The 20306-nt window shown below is 39.9% G+C and overlaps 1 protein-coding gene across 7 annotated transcripts in view; it reads left to right on the top strand.

Annotated features, from left to right (window-relative positions):
* The window catches only part of phactr4a (phosphatase and actin regulator 4a), a 68373-nt gene extending 51673 nt beyond the window's left edge, over positions 1 to 16700 (top strand). For 5 of the 7 annotated variants that reach the window (XM_074686724.1, XM_074686725.1, XM_074686729.1 and 2 more), the window contains 8 exons: positions 1605 to 2163; positions 2506 to 2738; positions 6506 to 6668; positions 8462 to 8517; positions 12173 to 12234; positions 12339 to 12476; positions 15396 to 15472; positions 15632 to 16700. In XM_074686724.1, the coding sequence (XP_074542825.1) occupies positions 1605 to 2163; positions 2506 to 2738; positions 6506 to 6668; positions 8462 to 8517; positions 12173 to 12234; positions 12339 to 12476; positions 15396 to 15472; positions 15632 to 15647 (1304 nt within the window). In that variant the 3' untranslated portion in view covers positions 15648 to 16700. The remainder of the gene's footprint in view (positions 1 to 1604; positions 2164 to 2505; positions 2739 to 6505; positions 6669 to 8461; positions 8518 to 12172; positions 12235 to 12338; positions 12477 to 15395; positions 15473 to 15631) is intronic. The other 2 variants (XM_074686723.1, XM_074686727.1) reach the window with 1 other exon arrangement.
* The last annotated feature ends 3606 nt before the right edge of the window (positions 16701 to 20306 follow it).

Genomic DNA, 20306 nt, shown 5'->3' with positions numbered 1-20306 from the left:
AAAAGGTGGCACTGCAGTCCAATACAAAAAGATCCTCCTCACAGCACGTTTAACAGAAAAACATGACACCTGATGGCTTAAGAAAAAAACTACCAAAGGTGTAAGAGAATTCTCTTTAACCCCTTACTGCCTAAATTAATTAACAATTATAAAAACAGATTGTGTTTTGTTTTTGCATTCTTACAGATGTTAAATTAAGTGGAGATTATAAATTTGATTATACCATGGTCTGGGTAAATACTCGATTCTGATTGGCTGCAGAGTGTCCGTTAAAAGGTGATAATGGACACCTAGAACAGAAGTTCAGAGTGATCAGATGATCAGAGTGAATGGTGGATATTTATAAAAACTATGTAGGATAAACTTACTTTCTTGATAGCACATTAAATGATCATAGTGAAAGGTGGACAATATTTCTTGCAATAAAAACGATTTAGTAAACTATCTGTTGACTTTGATTCTTTGAAAAAAAGAAATCGCATCAGTCTCTGAATACACAAACGACAAAAGGTGCACTTGCCCTCTGAAATAGCACTTTTTTCACGCAACATCAAGCAATCATCTCACTTCCCTCCACTGATTAGGCTGCAGGTTCTGTGGCCAGAGGAGGTTACCTTAGCAACGTCTCACAACGAGCGACATTAAATAGTCCACTCAGCCGCTTCTTGTTTAAAACGAATGATTTTAATGGTATAAAAACAACATTAACGTGTTAATTATTGATTAAATATGTATTTCTCTCGTAAGTGACCATGGTATAAAAGAAATTAAATGAACGAAATTAATGGACAACGCAAAAGCAACGCCTCCGCGTCGTCCATTAACCTCTGATAATGGACACCTCGGAGGGCATTATCCCTTACGTATCGTACACACAATAGTTATGACTAAGTTACATTATATATGTTAACGTGAGAAGTTCATCCCCTGACCAATAAATTGTGACGTAGTGGATCTGATATGATCTTTGGTCTGTGTAGAATATGAGTCAATAGATAATAATGAGATACAAAGGTCATTTCAGCTGCATCAAGACCTGACAGGGCATGTAGCAAATTTGCAACAACAGGCATCAAAGAGTTAAATTAGAATAATGTCTTAATATAAGAAATCAAACAAAAAGGCTTTTCTAACCCTAGTGGAAGATTATTGTTACTCAACAGAAGCAGTTTAGGCATCATGTCTTTCAACATCTTGAAATAAACCAAATGAATAAGACAGTTTATACTCGAAACAAGTCACAAACACTTACTTAGATTTCAGTTTTTGCAGTTGAATACCTCACACATTGGTATTGATTTTGATAATTTCTCAGTACAAGATTCATTTTATTTTGCCAAATTTAAACCTACCTTGATTTAGAATTGTAAACACAGCTTTGTAGTAATTTGAGCCTTGTTGCAGTGTGTCCAAAACATCTATTTTCACGACATAAACATCAGACTTGAACTCTCGGTTTTGTTTTCGATTTAGCTGAAGGATGAGCTACTTGCGCACACAAAAAGACAGAAATAAAATGAAAGATTCAGAGGATTGTGACACCCCCAACTTGCTGAAAAATAATCAGTATCTGTTAATAACTTTATTTTTTGTTACTGTGACAGCAGAGCTTTCTCAAGCTGGCAGTGGTGTCATCATAGTGCCAGCACCTGCTAAACGCTCCCCACCAACACCCCCCAAGAGGATGACCCCTGTCACCAAACGCCATGCTGTGGACCCCTCTCCTCCAAGTCAGGCCCCTGAATCTCCCACCGCTGACTCGGCTCCTGCACAGATGCCCCCTGCTGCCCAGAAAGGGGAGAGCAGTGAAGACAAGACCAGCACAGCAGCTCCTCAGACCTTCGAGTCCCTGCCTTCACCTCCGTCCCACATACCTCCATCTCCTCCCAGAGTCCACGCGCTCCAGCCGCCAAACCCTGCTCCTGTGCCCGCTATTCAAACCGACCCCCCCAGCCCCACCACAGAGCCCCCCAGCCAGCCTCCTGCCATCCCACTGCACATCCTCATCCAGAGGGCCCTGACCAGCCCCGGTCCAGCTCAGCCCAACCCTGACGGCTCCCAGAGGGCTCACTCCTTGCTGTTTGAGTCCCCTCCAGATTTCCTGACTGAGGCGGGGGGGAACTCACGCAACTCTCTGCCCATCACCATCGAACCTCTCAGGCTGTAAGTGTCCCTCAGTTATCAGTGGAGTAAGGGTGTGAGAGAAGGAAAACCTTTTCTCTCTCCAGATTAATGCATTTATCAGACAATAATTCTTAGATTATCAGATTTTCTCATTTTGTCAACCTCAACATATTTTACAACACTGCTAACAAAGTGGACAAACAAGAATTATGTCAAACTGCCTTGTTAATCTTTGAAACAAATATTTTGCTTTTAATCACCTGCAAATTTCTGCAGCACCAACTTTAATCCTCTGCAGACCAGATTAGATCCTCAGACTATGGTTATGAAAACAAGTATTACAGATTATTCTGTAAATAACAAAGCTGGACTTGTTCACAGACCAGAAGACGATGACTTTGACATCGAGGAGGAGATGAGGAAGCTTCACCCCCCGAGACCTCCTCGTCAGGCGGAGCTGGAGCCGCGCAGCAGGAGAGGGTTAGTGGGAGACCCCAGAGTGAGTGTGATTCATGAGGGTGGAGGTCCTGGGGACAGCGAGGAGGAGTCCGACTCTGACGGCCCCATCCTGTACAGAGACGGAGATGATGACGACGAGGAGGATGCTCCCATCAGTAAGTTGTTTTTTTCACCCTGATTCATCAGACTCCAGAGTCCAGATTCAGGTCTGTCTGTAAACAAAGGCAGGACATGTTCCCCACCCTAATTATAACTTATTCATAGATTAAACCATGTGAGGGAACAGACCTGCACCCACTAGGGATGTTCTGATATTACATTTTCACTTCCGATATGATACCGATACTGCAGCATTGAGTATTGGCTGATACCGATATTAATCTGATACAATATCAGCATTAAACATGCATACTCTTATTACTTATTCTGTAGTATGTCTGTCATGTTAGAAAAGGCTTGATTAAGTGATATTATTCAAACAAAGAAATTTTAACATTAAACATAAGAATATACTAGAAATCAAATAAAATAAGGATTAAATTAGAAGACCCAGAAAATAACCTAAATAAATCATATAAAAACAGCAGGAGCGCAGTCTGGAATGGACTGCTTGTATCGGAGTGCTTATGTCGGAGATTTTAGATGCATTCCGATATAGTCCAATACTTGTTTATTTATATTGATATCAGACTGATATCTGATATCAATATCGGACTGGGACACCTCTAGCATCCACTGCATTGATCATTTAAGAATCACAAATTTTTCTTTGTCTAAAAAAATAGCCGAAATGTGCAGCCGAGCTGTAAAATAAAAATAACAAATAATATAACAACATATATTTATATATAAATAAATTATATAATAATAATAATCTCCTAATTTCCCAGAGAACAGGGTGTTGGAGCCAAACTGAAATCTAAGCAGGTGTTTCTTATGTCTTATTTTTAGTGAAAATTTGTCTTGCTTGACTGGTCCAGTAAAATGTCTCATTTCAAGATATTAAAAGAGTAGAATGACAGGTCGCAGGTCTGGCTTTACAGTTTATGTCATGAGGTTGCCTCCTTCTGCAGGTCATCCCCACTCTGAACCTGTTTCCTGCTCCATCCACTGTCCCCTCCTCAGATTAAAAGCGTAAAACACCCAAGATAACTAAAAAGAAAAAAACAAGTTAAGAAATTTGATGCCTGAGTTTTATGTGAAGAATAAAGAACAACCTCAGTGGAGTAAAAACAAATCACTAGTTCAGTTTCCTGTATAAGCACTTTATTGCTATTTCAAGAAACCTAACAAGCAGATTGTCTTTTTTTTACCCTTAACAAGAAATGTAGGCATCTCTTTTGTCTTTTCATTTCTTCAAATAAAAATCTTTTCTGGATTAGGTCCAATAAAACAATTTTAACTGAAACACTAGCTGAGATATTAGTCTTGCAGCTGAAAATTTGATTATAAATAGATCAGATCCAAGCTTCGTTTCCACCAATCTGTCTAGTTTGGATCAATACAGTTTGGTACGGGTCGGATCAGAAAAGCCTGATCCTGTTTGCATTTCTACAGCCAACTGGCTCTGCTTGGTAGGCAGCATATAAGCTGGATGCTGATAGCCATGTCAGCTACATAATAGCCTGAGAGCATAGCAGAGCAACTCAGTGTACCCCACTAATAAATCCAACTAAGAAGAAAACCACAACACTGTTAAAAAAAGGTCAACAATGGAAGACATCCAGGAATTAGTGAATTTACAAGCAAAAAGGAAGTCCTCTTCAAAAAGTCAACTGAAGATTTAAACATGTCAAGGATATTTGTAGTTCTTTATTACCGCTGTTGCACGGGTTGCACAATTCTCTCAACTCATCATCTAGGGATGCACCGATCCAACTTTTCTGGTGTAAATACCGATACCTAGGCTTTGTGTATCGACCAATACTGATCCTGATCTGATACCAGTGTTAGAGAATAAGCTGCATGCCCTACTGTGAGATAAGACTGGTTATGTTTGTTGGAGTACATATGGAATTACTGAAGTTAATGTTTATTTAAACTATAAGTGTTTAAATATTTAACAGCAATTTGGTTAAAGCTTCAGAGCTCACAGAAATGACTTGTAAACTATTATACTCTGTACACTGAATCATAGTTTAGCCTAAGTGTCAAGTTTGGACCAGTCCTTTCCCCCTGTTACCTGATCCAGCTTTTTGGAGCTGCATCGTGGACAATACCCGCTACCAGGATCTGATTGGTGCATCCCTACAATCAAAGAACTGCAGTGTTTCTGAGGTTGTAATGGTTTGTCTACCACCCTAACAGTAGGATACCAAAAAGTGGGACCGTGCAGGATGGTAATTTAGGGTTTAGTCACAGGAAACGCCACAAAATGCGTGCCGTACCAAGACGAACTGGATTGCTACATCTAAGATTTTGTTAGTTTCTATCTGATGCCACAACCTCCTAATTTTCTAAGTCCTGTGAGCACAAAATGTCTTTTGATACGAGAAAAAAAAAACAGCTTCTGCCAAAACACGAAGCTGAAACTCAGCGTCTAGTCTGACGAACCATGATCAGTGTTATGAGAGTTTAGTGAGCCAGCACAGGTGCAGACTCACCTGTCTGAGGGTCTGACAGCCCACTCCCACTCATCACTCAGAGGTTTTGGACAGCTCTCAACAAAGCTGACCCTTGTTATTCCAATCATTTGTTGTTTGATCAGACAAACAAGCAACTTCTGAGGCTGACCTTTTTTTCTGTTTTTAAACAGACACTGTTTTTCTTTGTTCATACAGGCCATGGTTTCACCCTCACTTATTATTTTGCTGATCATAAACTTCCTGTTCCAGTCAGTTTTTCTTTTTTAATATTTAAAGTCTACAGTTTATTCATAAATACTAATGTCCTCTGCTCAGCTGCTGATAGAAAACCCATACAATTTGCATTAACATTACACATTTTGCTTACCACACACTTATAAAGAGCAGCTCTAATCTAGAAAGATGACAGAGATAATGAAGTAGATTCACGATAAATCACCTGTAGAAAGTATCTGAGATTGATTTTGAAAATGAGCCTCACAGAGTATCTTCAGCCTCAGGCAGTAAACTAAATTAATCAGGGTCCCCTCTCTTTGCTGGGCTTCCACTGAGGAGCATGAATTATGTGTAGACATTAAAGCTTGAGGCTTTTTATGGCACAGTAAAGTTTGTTGTTCACATAAAACAAATAAAAATAACATAATGCTGCTTGAAGCACCTCTACTTTGTGTTTAATACATTTCTGGGTTTAAAGAGAGTGAAATAAAGTTTAAAGAGGGGGTACCCTGCTTTTCCTATATTTCAAACATGGGTATAAAGTAATGACACTGGATGGTCAGACCACATGTGTGCAGATTTTCAAACCTCTTCATATTCTTGTAGAAATCCCTGAATCTCTTTAAACTGATCAAAATCGGTCAAAAATAAAAGCAAGATTTTAATTAGACTTGCAGAAATGACATGTTTGAGAGGGTGGGCCTCAAACACCAAGGTCTGCCTTTAGCTCAGCCATCAACAGGCCCCCAGAGGGCTGGCCTATAAGAGTGAAGGAGGTTTGTGGAGCACGGAGCCTTAAAGAGACAGCAGCCAAAATTAAGTGTTTCAGACAGAGACTGACATAGAGATTTCTAAAACAGCAGTGTGAGGAAAACTGGAATTTTTATGAGCTGTACATCATGTGAAGCTTCTGCAGGGACACCAGGGGAACTGAATGAAGTCTTGAAGAAATGATAATACCCTCTCTTTTAAGTTGGTTTAGCAACCTCTGCATTAAAATGATAAGAAGCTCTAAAGTGATTGTTTACTTTATATCTGAGATGTGTGTGGAGCCTCACAGGTTAAAGCACAGCAGAAAGAAAGTGTCGGTCTCTTTGACTGTATCATACTGTTTCTATCAGGTGGTCTGGCGAGCCGAATCAAAAGGAAGGACACGTTGGCCCTGAAGCTGGAGAGACAGGAGAGAGAAGAAAGGAACGCCCAGGAGAACCACGACAACATGAGCTGGAACAACAGGGAGCAGTGGGTGGCTGTGAGGAACAAGATCGGCACCACGCTGAACCGGTAACTGATGTGAATCCATCCATCATCACATTTGAATTGAATTCATTAAAGGATAGCCCCTTGAGATGCAGCATCTCATTTTCAAGGGGGTCCCTGAACAAACATAAACAGAAAACTCAAGTCACACTGCAACACATTCACATATAAATATACAAAACATACAACAGCAGAACGTACGACAAATACAGACATCTTGCTCGCCCCACTCCCATACACAACCCCAACCAACATACGCCTAAAATCCAGAATAGACAAAACATTATAACAGATCAAAAAGGTGAACATAAAAGAAAAAAATAATAATAATAGGAAAATAAAATAAAAATTTGAAGAAAATAAATCAGAAACATGAGCTGTTTGTTTTGAAATGGACATGTAGAGTCTTTCTGTAACAATAAAAAGAAGTAATAGAATGCAAAGAAAGAGGGAGATTTTTCCAATCTGATGGAGCTTTGTACTGAAATGATCTTTTACCAACTTCTTTTAAAATTCTGGGAACAAAGAAAAATGGGTGGTTCATATGCCTAAGGGTGTATGGAGAGTTGTATGGGATCATGAGTTCTTTTAAATATGGAGGGCAATGGAAATAAACACCTTTAAAAAGGAAATGAAGCCAATGATATCGCCGTCTTGATTTGGGTTGTAGCCAGTTTAGTGAATCAAACATAAAACAGTGATGAGTTCTAAAAGGACATCTCAAAACAAATCTACACATAGTTAAATAATACATTCAAAGATTTCAGATGGGAGTCTGAGGTGTTTTGATAAACAATATCAGCATAGTCAACAGTTGGTAATATGAGCTGTGATATTAGCCTTTTTCTGACGTTCAGTGTAAAACAGTTAATAGAACAATAAAGTGATGCAAGACAACCATATGCTTCTTTTTACAATGTAATCTATGTGAGGTTTGAAAGTGAGTTCTGGATCGATCCAAATTCCAAGGTATTTCAATGATATAACTTTATCAACAGGAGATCCATCAGAAAAATAAATGTGAATGGCCACTGGATGAGATTGGAGGTATCACATACTAAAAATCATGCTGCAGGACTTCTTTTTGTTCAATACAAGTCTGTTCAAACTGAACCAGTCTTGAACCCTATCAAAATCAAACTGTAGAGAGTTCTGTATTTGAGAAAAGTCAGTTAGAATTGTAAATGACAGTATCGTCAGCATATAAGTGGATGTCACAGTTAGAACAGATATTTGGCAAATCATTGATAAAAATTAGAAAAAAGAAGTGGACCCAAAGTGAAGCCTTGCGGAACACCCTGTTCAATAATTAAAAAGTCAGACTGATGACCCTGAAAAACAACACATTGGCGACGACTGTGAAGATAGGCAGAGAACCAAAAGAGAGCATTTTGATCCAGTCCAATAGCAGAAAGTTTATCCAATAGTAAATAATGGTCTACCAGATCAAAAGCTTTAGAAAGATCAATGTATATTGCCCCAGTAAATTGACCCTTTTCAAAGGAAGAGAACACATCATTGGTAAACTTTAACAGAGCAGTGGTGGTAGAAAAATTTGGTCTGAATCCAGATTGAAATGGTGATAAAATATTAAGAGAATTTAAATAATGTGAGAGTTGATTAAAAATAAGCTTTAAGCAGATCACACACTTTGTTTACACTCCAGGACACGTTCCTCCAGCTGCTGCTGCAGATTAAAACACATTCACACCTGTGGACTGTCACAGAGCTGCTCTCTCACGATAAATCTCAGTCCTGTTTCGTTGATTCATATGAATCTCTAAAAATGTGCCGTCACATGTGTGATTTGTCTTCAGGCGGCTGAGTCAGAGACCGTCAGCTGAGGAGCTGGAGCAGAGGAACATCCTTCAAGGTAAGCATCTTCTTCTCTCCACCCACCCCTCACCTCTCCACTCTGGTGTGTTTACTCTGCACACAGGGTCGGTGAAATCACTTTTCCTCATTTCTGCTGAAATCAATAATCTGCATCAGTCATTTATTAGCTAGGTAATGTGTGGGAGGTCTTTTCTCCCCCTGCCTCAGGCGTATTGATCACGACTAAAAACATGATTTCACTATATAATTTGTGAGCTGGCTCATTATTTATTCCCTTACTCACTATAAAACTGTGTTTCTTACAGAGAAGGATGAGCAGCTGTAGATGGTTAAAAATAAGACATACCTCTGACAGATCCAAGTATGTTTCTCCAAATAAGGGGCTGGAAGTCGAGGGTACAGGTGCCACAGCTGGTACATGAGGCTTTTTATGTTGGCACGCAGGCCATTGTGTCGAGATTCAGCGATGTAAGACAGATGAGGGAGGAACTCTGCTGTAAACATGTTTAAATATCACAAAAATACTGTGAAAGGAGATCATTTAAAAATGATTTCATTAAAGTATTGGCACTTTGGGCATGAGTGTATTTTAGAGTGGCACAAATCATGGAAAACGTTGTCCCTCTCCAGACTGAAGCGTGTAATATTGCACTTAAAGCTGATTCTCTAAGGTAAGGGATCAAATCAAATGTGCTGATACCTTTCAGGCTTTTAGTGAGTTCACACAATGACTAAGAGCTTTCCTCTTACCTCAGCTCTGTGCCTCTTTAGCCCAACTCCTTTTTCCTCTGGCTTCATGAAGCCCTCAATGTCCTGCAGCAAGGTGCCCTTTAAGGCCTGACTGAGTGGCTTCTGAAGTCTGACAGCTGTGGCAATGGGAGGTGATGGATTGGTCAGTTGCTGCTACATGATCAGAAACACAAGTTAAAAGATGTCACAGTGATCCAACGTCGAGGTCCAGTCATGTCAGCTTGATTTGTACAGCTCATTAAAAGAAATCATCAAGGTTGAGCAAACTGCTTCACAGAGTGGTTAAAGGAAGACGAGACAGGAAACACATCACTGAAACAATCAATCTGTGGTGATGGTAACTTTCTTTTCTGGAGGACAAGACATAGGAGAAGAGAGAAGTCTGTAACGGTGATTTAGAAGTTCAGGATAAAGTTCACTTAAAGTGGAGCACTTTTCTTCAAGTTAGGAGCTCTACTGCACATCCACAGTCAGAGCAGCTGTTATTGATCTCTGGATGTTTTTTTCTTTATCTTTATTTTCAAGATTTTGTCTCAGGATTCCCTCCAGCACAGACCATATTAATACTACATAAACTGCTATGTGAAGGTTTTATTGCAGTACAGAAATAGAAACAGGCATTTCATGCACAGGGTCAACATTAGATACTGGCATTATTCAAATAGTAATTTTATGTGTATTATTTATTATCCTTGATTGGTCACTTAGTCAACAAAAAATGAGCAAAACAGATCAAACATCTTCTGTTTTCATGGTTAATTTAGTAAAACCATGTACGAGTACTTGTAGTAATGGTAGAGTTAGACATTATGCACAGTTTAACCAAACTGTCAGTTTTACTTAATAAATCGGGGATGGTTCAACGGTTGCCTGAATACCCAGGGCAACTTCAAAAAGCTAATAGCAAAACTTGTAAGGACATGTCCAATCAGGGAAGCACAGTTCTGTTATTACGGTGCCCCCTAGTGGCCAGATGCAGCACGTGTCTGCCTCCATTGGCTGAGAGTGTCTGCTGATGTGCACACCTTAGACGTAGGTAATGCTCAGACGAAAGTCGGAATATGGTGCATATGGAGCAGATCCTACTACCTCTCCAACTTAGCCACTTTTAAGACCCCTCAATTAACTTTTTGAATTTTTTTTCTCCATAAAAAAACAACTAGCGACAAATCTAGCGACTTTTCTGGAGTTTGGAGACTGATGTGAGAGCATGTATCGACTTTACTCTTCCCATGGAACAGCGGGTGCTGCTGTGGGCCCTTCTCCTATTTGAAATTGGTATCGGCACTCAATGATACCAATTTTTGGAACTTTTGTGTGTGTTAATGCGGTAATACATATCAATTAATTGAACAATAAAATTTCAAAGTTATTCAGTTCAGCATATTTATTTCTTTATATATAAACCTGCAATGCTGTGTTCATTTCCATCATGGAAAATCACCTACTTTTCTACTCCCTCACAGTCACAAGGATGTGTTTAGGTACCTAAACATGGTACCTTTTGATATTACTTGATTCAGTACTTGGTACTTCAGACAGAATTTGGTTGGTACCTTTGAAGGACCGATCCCTACCCTTATTCAAATCACCCGGAGGTGGACACTTTCAGCGGTCCCAAGCCTGGACAAAGGAGGCCTTATTGATGTGATGTGAGGTTATTTAGTAACTTTAAGTTTACGTAAAACCAAAAGGTACCATGTTTAGGTACCTAAATGCATCCTTGTGACTGTGAGGGAGTAGAAGAGTTGGCCCATGCTGGACATGAACACAGCATTGCAAGGTTATATATTGAAGAATAAATATGTTTGATTAAAAAAACAAAAAAAAATGTTTTATTATTAAACAAATTGTTTTTTTTACCATGTAAACATAAAAAAGTAACAAAAATTGGGACCATTGAGTACCGGTAATGATTGCCAGGTACTGGGCATCGGTACTGTATCGTTTCAAATGTGAAAGGAAACACTGTGTGTTGCTGACCCCATAAGCCTCTGAGAATAGTTGGTGTCATCAGTTAGAACAAAAAATGTTTTGAGTATGTATGTTTACCTTATCAATATTGTAAATATGACATTCCTCAGTTTGAATTTCCCCAGAAAACAACCTGGTACAGCTTTCACATTGCACTGATCCATACAAACTCAAGCATAGTTCTTAGTGGGCCAACACAGGGCTAACACAGTCCTCTGGCAGTGGATTGTAGATCTAAGCATGCTGTGAGCAAACTGTATGCACCTGACAGCCAGAAAAAATACCTTGTAGACAGAGTGAGTAGGAATTTAGATTGGTAAGTAGATTTGAGAAGCATTCACCCTGAAGGGCAAGTAGCCAAAAACCTTCAACGTCAGACCCTGAAACCAAATCGATACTGAAACCAGAGGAGCACATGTCCTGAGGGAGTCTCTTGCTGCAGATTTTGGGAACAAAAAGAAAAGTTTAGCACTCTGTGTCTGCACTGGTAGCTGGGAAAAAAAAAAAAAACTTGATGTCAGACCTTAAATATTCATGTGCCAACTGTGTTAAAGTTTTCAAGAGTCTCAACTGGGCTGAAACACTGAGAATGGATGAGAATGGATTATTTTTTCAAACAATAAAATTGCTGCAGCTTTTATCAACAGACTGGTGAAGGTAAAAATCAGCCCACTGTGCCGATGCTGCATCACTGTTAGTGCCTCCAGAATCAGGTGTCAACATAATACGACTCACAATCTGTCAGCAAGTTTTGATCCAGGTCTCAGTCCACCACACGGCGTCTCGCCCGTCCTGGAATGACTCTGCCAAGGCAGCGCTTCCCTCACACACAGACAAAAGGCTCATTGTGGGAAAAAGCCAGTGATTAAAGATTCCTGTAACCTCAGCGTGCCGACCGCAGCTCGGCTGAAATCTACCCGATGGCCGCAGTGTTTCCTTCTCTGATGGAATGTGTTTTCTCTCCACAGCCAAGAACGAGACGGATCGGCGGGCAGAGAGATGTGAGATCAAACGGAGGCTCACCAGAAAGGTCAGGATGAGAAATGCTCCACACCATTCATGTTGTTTTTACAGACTGATCACTCAGACATGTAAACATGAGAGTAAACACACTCCTCTTGGCTCTGCCCTCAGCTCTCTCAGAGACCCACTGTGGCTGAGCTCCAGGCGAGGAAGATCCTCCGCTTCCACGAGTACGTGGAGAGCACGCACGCCCACGACTACGACAGACGGGCTGATAAACCGTGGACCAAACTCACACCTGCTGACAAGGTACGACCCAGCACACACTCACACACACTTTACCCCTCTTTATGCTAACAGGGCTGTTAAGGCTTAGAGCTGCTTAGTGCGAGGCAGCCTAAGCCATGTGCATTTCTGACAGCTATGTCTTTTACCTCGGTCCACTGTGTGAGGATTTGCATTCCAAGCAGATCCAGGATGGAAGAGGAATCCAGGGAATGCTACTCAAGTGAATTACCTGGTCCAGTGAAGCCTGGGAGCTATACAGGGACAGAAATGATAGATTCTGGAAGAGCCTCTTGTTGCATGTTTAACCCTCGACGCTCTGCGTTAGATAAGACTGCAGCTTCACTGACACTTTGGGTTGTTGTAACCTCATCATTTTAAGTCCAATCACATGCTTCACACTCTCAGGTTCAGAACAGCCTGTGCCAGGTTGTGAAATAAAAAAAAACAAAAACATGTTTAAGAGAGTACTTTACTGGACAAATGTGCAGACACTGTTTTAATAAATATGGCTGAATGTAGAGGTTAATCAGGCTGGGTTCATAAACATTCACACAGGATCTTCACACTCACGGTTTTGATCAGGGTGCAAAGGTTTTCTTTTTGCAACAAAAATCCAATGCATGCCTTATTTTTGTTATTTTAATGAATCCCTGAAATCTTTGTGTCACTGAATATTTTTTAAATGGAGGATTGTTCATGTAGGACATTTTGTGCTCTGACTGTTAAAAGATTTCTGTGGATTGTTCTGAACAATGTTTGGTCTGACAGAGGATCAGGACAAGAATAAATCAAAAGGAAACAAAAGATATTTGAAGGTTAAGCCATGATATCTGAAAAAAAGATAAAGGCTGTTTTTGAAACCGCCATCTACACAAGCAGTGCCTACTATTTTGGCTGAAAGTCAGTATGTAGAAGTCAGTATGCAAAAACTTGCAAAAATCTGCAGTATACTAAAAATCCTCAGATGTCCTACTGATACAGGAAAATTTCTCAGAATGCAATGGACCAGTCTACCTGGTATACTGTTTCCCACAATGCACGGCACTAACGCAGGTTGTCAATGCAGGCAGCAGGTTTTGGTTAATTACTGCCATCTACTGGAATGAGTCGGCATTTTAAATACAACACAACAACATTAACGTTAGATGGTCCGAGAGATAGAAGTGAAGTGATGTGACAGAAACACCAGTGAATCTTCTCACTTCTGGTGGTGAAAGAGGCATTTACTCCTACAAATTTATTAAAGCCCATATTAACCACTAATTCACTTTTTAGACCATATGTGGATTATAGGGGAGTGGTTTTTCCATCAGATGTAAAGAAAAAAAAACAGATCTATTTTCAGTAAAGGATTTAACTTTAGGTGTAAGGTTAAAAAACAAAAATGATGATTCTGCTGTGATATGATTAACAAAATAACCAAAATGTTAAGATCTACCCAAAGTTTGTGTTTTGCATTTTAATAAAGGCAAAATAAAATCCATCACCTGTAGCTTCATTTTCTGAAACTGAAAACCAGAGTAGTTTACTACAAAACAGACCCAATAGAACAGTCATACTACATACTACGAGTAAAAGCAGTAGGCAGTATGTAACGCCTACTACATGCTACATTCACATGTAGTATGTAGTAGTCAGTTTGGAAAACAGACTAAGACTAATAGTAGTTTATCAGTATCTCTGCCAGTTTTATGAACATGAAGTGTTAAAAGACAAATCAAATTTATTTCAGAGTCATTAACTAACACAATAGAATAGAATATAATGTCCCTATTAATCTCTGATGGGAAATCCAGAGTCACAGAAGCACTTCAAGAAAGTACATAGTGCAAAACATTTAAGAATATATAAAAGGAATAATATATTGTGTTAACTAGAAAAAAAAAATCTCCATCAGAGACGACAGCTTGTCCATCATTCTGCAGCCAGCCTCCACCTCCACAGGGTCCAGCTTCTTCAGCAGTCTGTTCAGTCTCTGTCTCCTGGATCCTGTCTGCTCACAGCAGCTACAGCATGATGGTACTGCCTCCATTGGCTGGTAGCACGGCTAGCTTGTCCATCTCATTGGAGATAGAGCTTACATTCCCAGTCACCATGGATGGAAGGACAGGTTGATGTCGTTACTTCTTAGCTCACCCCACAGCACCAGCACATTGTCCTCACCTTCTCCTCCTCAGCTCGCAGAGAACACTAGTCACAGCACCGGTTAGCATCAACATTCGACATACGACAGGCTGCTAGCAGGTGAAATCTTGTGTTAGGATCTTCAGACACAAATAAGTAGTGGATAAAAAAAGTTAAACACTGCTGCAAATGCAACCAGTTTGGTGTCAATGGCCAAAAAATGAGACATAAAAACAACAAAAGGCTACCAATACAAAGAGAACCAAAAAGAGAAGAAAAGAAGTGGAAAAAAAAAAAAAAACATAGAGGAGAGAGCTGCTGCAACAGGCAGCGCCTACAGATGACTTTGTCTCTGATAGGAGCAGGTCTTGTCACAGTGGAAGGTGATAAAGTATGAGGAACATTTGAAAAAGGGAACAATCCTATTCATTTCAAAATCAGTTTGGAAAGCTCATACAGAGATGCTAAGCTTACCTCATCACAGTAAGGGAGAGCGCCCCCTCCCCCTGACACAGAAGCTAATCCCCAACCAGGCAGCACAATGGAGACAACGTAGGACGCACAGAGCTTCCTGTTTTATAAGGCTTGCTCTTCATCTAGAGTTTTTATTACACAGTGCTCTACCTGACATCTGATCTTCTCCTGAAAAATAAAATGTGTTATTTTCATCTTGTGTTGGTTTTTGTCTGAATATAAACCACCCAAAGTGTCAATATGTGAAGCTTTGATCGTACTCTTTCTTCCTCTGCTGCCTTTCCATAAGTGGATAAAACAATCCCCCACTGAAGTGCTCTTTCTTTCATGTCCCCCCCTCAGGCTGCCATCCGCAAGGAGCTCAATGAATTCAAGAGTTCAGAGATGGAGGTTCATGAAGACAGCAGGATCTATACCCGGTCAGGCTCCGACACACAAACACATGAATAATTCACTCAGCTGCTCAACATGTTTATTCAGCAGATGCATGGATACTTCACTATTCCTCTTCTGATTGTTTTTATTTACCACTATGTGCTTCAGAATAACCTCCTGACCTTTTCTTCCTGCCTCACCAGGTTCCACCGACCCTGACCGCCTACGAGCACGACAGACAGTCTGACGCCTCCTGCTCCTCCCTCTACGAGCTGGACATGTGGCTCACTCTGCTCTCCTTACACTGACCTCCTGCTCACCTGCTTCAGCTTCAGACTACACTGTTTCTGACACTGGAACCAAAGCTGACGTGGATCAGTTCAGACGTGTTTCATGGAGGTACCTGTTGCCAACACTAAGAGTACAAACACACACCTGCTCCTCTTGGGTTGGGATGTGAGAGAGCTGAGAGGCATCACACCGTGTCCCTGAGGGGAAAGCACCCTCGCTGCGCCTTCACTGCGCCTTCACCTGCCTTCATGTTGGATTTTTTATGAGACTGTGCACATAAAGATTGTAGTTCTAACACTGTCCACGGTACCACCAAACTACAGTTTATACACTTCTTTTTTTTTTTCTTTTGGTACTGCAGAGGTCCATCGAAGGTGCTGTGCAGCACCCGCCTTACTCCTCACAGGATCTCACACACTGACTGTGAACATGTGCACCCAGCAGAGCTCCTTATTTAAAAATCACATGTAAATCCTTTTGAATCGACCTGATTTTTATTGGACCTCTGTTTAGAACCTTGCTGATTCTAACTTAATGTAAACGTGTGCGTTTTACTGTATGTTCCTCGATCATTAAACTGATTCTCATTGAGCACATATCACTAGATCATTTTCTAATGAGGCACCTTACGTTGCTTAATCGGGTGTGTAGACCGTCAGAGAGTCTGGAGCCTTTAACTCTGTTAATAACTGAATAATCCGAGCAGGGGAATGTACATATTTTGATTCTCCTGCCTCTGTTATGGTACTTTATATGCCAGTCCGTAGCCGGCTGCAGTTGTATAGATCAATCCTGTAGATTTAATTGACTTTATATTGTACATCCACAGTAACGCTGACATATTTTAATTGTAAAGTATTTCTCAGATGTTATTTCCGAGTAGTAATGGTACAAATATTTCTTTTTTTTTTTTATACAGAGATCTTAAAAATGTTTTTGAAAGCCACACTGTACAAATGAACAATCGACTCTGAAATTAAATAACCTGTGATTTTTTTTTTCATTTCAACACCGTGTCGTTATTATTCTACTCAACCTTCTGTCAAACCACCAGATGGGGGCAGTGTTTTATAAACTGTGCAGATGGACTCAGCACAGGAGCATGACAAACAGGAGCCTTCGTCAGGTGAACCTCACAGAACTCTGGTTTCTGTGCTTTTTAGATCTTTTAGCAGAGAAGTGTGAAGAGCTGATGTTCCTCTGACCTCAATTTATGCTGATGAGCAGTTTTGCTTCTCTTAGAATTTTGACTCCAACAAATTCATTCAACAAAAGATTCATTGGAACTTTTTTTGGACGATACCAGATTTTTAACGCGTAACACTGGCTACACTCATAAACATTATATGTATTGCACTGATGATGCTGATTCCTGATCATTAGTGTTCACCTGCTCACATACTCACACACTTCTCACACACACACACACACATTCCTCCTGCTGCACTCTGACCTGCTCTCAGCTTTCCTGAGGCCTTCCCCACTGACCGTCAAAAACACAAACATCTGTATGTGTGGACGTGGACACGTACGAGGAGGTGAGGGAGGTGTGTTATGACAACGTGACATGTTTTGGGAAAAAAGATGTTTCCTTTGCACTTTTATAGAAACTTCAATATCAAAACTTCTAAAAAACCACTTCATGAGAACATAAAAACTTTTTACTGGTATTTGAGAGGTTTCTAGAAATTTGGGTGTTTCCATTACCATTTTTTATGCAATATTAAGGTTTTGCATAATTCTCTGTATAATGGAAACGGCTAATGATACTTTTGGAATTGATATCCCTTTTAGTTGCAGCGCAGTCTATGTGGGTGACTTGTTCCATGATGGCATGAATATAAGTGATAAGAATTTAGCGCAAAAAAGATCTGTAAAGGAAATGGTTGAAACCTGATTCCCCTACTGGTGATGACTAAATTCAAATAACATCAATATCATATTCTGGAGATGCTGCCCTTCTCCCTCAAGGTTCAGAATTGACAGAATCTGGTCCAATGGACAATTACTGAAGAACTGCCAAACATGTTTTAACTAATATACTTGTTAAATTCTGCTGAAGAATAAATGCTGACTGCAAAGTAATTGCTCTTCCTCAACAAAGACAGGAATAAAAGGAGAAATGAGTACGCATAAAATAAAAGAAGCTTGGTTGTCCATGTTGTAACATACCAGGGGCAAAGCTTTCAGAAAACTGAAAAACAGTGTGAAAGTGATGAGGAAACTTCAGAAACTGATTTTCCTTGATGATATTTGGCTGAGAGATGTGAACAACAAACAGGACCAGGGTCATGACTGGTTACAGGGACAGGTGGGTCTTACTCCTGAGCTCCTCCTCAGTGCTGTTTTCTATGATAGTCAGAAGTCAGGCTCACAGCACTGTGGATCAGACCTCTTTGAAGGCTGGCTCACATTACATTCTTCAGCATTCTTCAAACTAGTGCTGTCAGGCGATTAAAAAAAAAATCTAATTAATTACAGGATTGGTAATTAATTAATCCAATTAATCGCATTTTAATCTCATATCTGCTCAAGGTCCCAAAATAAAGAATTTCAATTCCAGGACATTAAAATTACATTAAAAGACACTAAAAAAACGTTTAAAAATAAGGTGTGAATATATGCAACACATTTTTAAGTACCCTGAGGCAAAAGGAACACATGAAAAAAGTGTTATGGTTCTATCTTTACAAAATCTACACAGTCCTACACCTAAGATAAGCTGATTTGATTTTTAGGACGGTTTTTGCTTCTGTTCACATTTTTACTCGATGTGGACTCAATTTTCACTGCAATATGAACTTCTATACTTCTATGAGGTCAGGAGAACCAGGGCTAAAGGCTAAAAGCTGTGAGGAACTATGTACAAAACACTTAATTCAAGTCTTGGGTCAAAGAAAAGTGAAGTATTCTCAGTTTCACATGCTCTGAACACACAAACTGTTGCTCTTTGGTGCAGAGCAGCCCCAAGCTGAAACATGACACCAGGAAGATGGAAGGAAATTTTCAAAGAATTCTTTAGATTTAAATACAGGAAAAATATGGATCATTCAGGGCTTGTTTACAGCAGTAAAGAGTGTAGGATTATCTGTTTTTTACATAATTGAGCTAGAGCAAACAGTTGATTTTCTGCAGATTTTCAAAAAGGACGTGTGAATAAACAAGATGTGGACGGCAGTCCCCCAAAAATCAGTCTCGCTTCCCCCCCGGTTTAAAGCATGATGCTGACGTCAAGTGTGACACACTTAGGGACCGTCAGGAATTTGAAAATCTGACGAGGAGACCACTTTCTCCAAGTAGGACAAATGGTTTGTAAATGTCAGACATTTGAAAATAAGTGTGTCTTTGAACGCCCCGCGGGTTTGGGATCCAGATTAATCTGCGTTAATTTTTATAATACTTTAATTTGCGGTGTAATTAATTAATCTAATTAACCAATAAAATGACAGCCCTAATTCAAACCTTTACACATTCCGAGAGCACACACTTGATGGTAACAAAAAATGCTGATCTTACAGTAGCCACGGTTACATGAGGAGTTTTTCGTCTTTCCGAATGGAATCTTTTCGAATGACTTTTCCGAAAACAATAGTAAACATGGAAAGGAATATTCCAATCTCTGGTCTACATGCGCCGCTATAATCAAACAGAATAGTCAATGGGGCATGGGCATAAAAACATAAACATCACGAGATTTATCAAAGCTGGAAGACGACACTTTGTTTATCACGGTGTTTCAATACTCCATATTGCAAGTTTGTCGTCCATCCAGTCTTGATATCATGTTCATTTCTTTCAAAGTTTGGATCAAAAACAAACTTTCAGCAGCAGTCCAGTGCTGACGGCTCACAGCCATTTTTTTTTAAGTTGAGGAATGTCTCTGGTTGCGTCTTACTTCATATCTGAGCATGCGCTGAAAGAACACACCCTGACAACTTTCTGTTTGAGTGGATACATGATACCTCAATCGGTTTGGGGAAAGGAATATTCCACCCCCTGTGAAACCGATTAAATGTCCATTTGGATTAGCATTTTTCTTTCAGAATGAGGTGTATAAAGGTTAAATTCTTTCCGTTTGAGCAAATAAACTGAATGCAAGCAGAATATTTGGGTCCATGTAAACATGGCTCATGTGTGGTGTGTGCACTCTGAAGACACCACACACTAACCGACTCTTCAGCATGGCATCAGCTTCTTCACACTCAGTATTCTAAACCTCACATGGTAAGGCGTGATGATGTTGATGTAAACAAACATGATGGACTAACAGGAAAAGGCAATGATGGTTGTTTTCAGCCCCTTATTTTTCATTATCATTATTTTTGTGCATTTACTTTTTTTAACTTGTCCTGTCCAGTGTCACAACAGAATTATGGTCTGGCTGCCAATGTGTGCAGAACACAGTTACTTTTCCAAGGGGAGCCATTTGTGTATAAGGCTCCCCTTGAGTTTTAAAATGATACTCTTCATCAGTGTTTTGGATTTTTTTTCCTTTGTTTCCGTATATAGCCAAGTTTGAAGATTACTGCTTGACCTGAACATAGTGATATCAGAAAAGAAACAGCGATGAAGGGAAAGGATGATTCC

The sequence above is a fragment of the Halichoeres trimaculatus genome, unplaced genomic scaffold (assembly GCF_033239565.1).
Source record: "Halichoeres trimaculatus isolate MK-OKI-2021-1 unplaced genomic scaffold, fHalTri1.1 fHalTri1_scaffold_14, whole genome shotgun sequence".
Lineage (NCBI taxonomy): Eukaryota > Metazoa > Chordata > Actinopteri > Labriformes > Labridae > Halichoeres > Halichoeres trimaculatus.
Note: the sequence above shows the minus strand (reverse complement) of the source record. Positions and strands in the feature narration are given on the sequence as shown.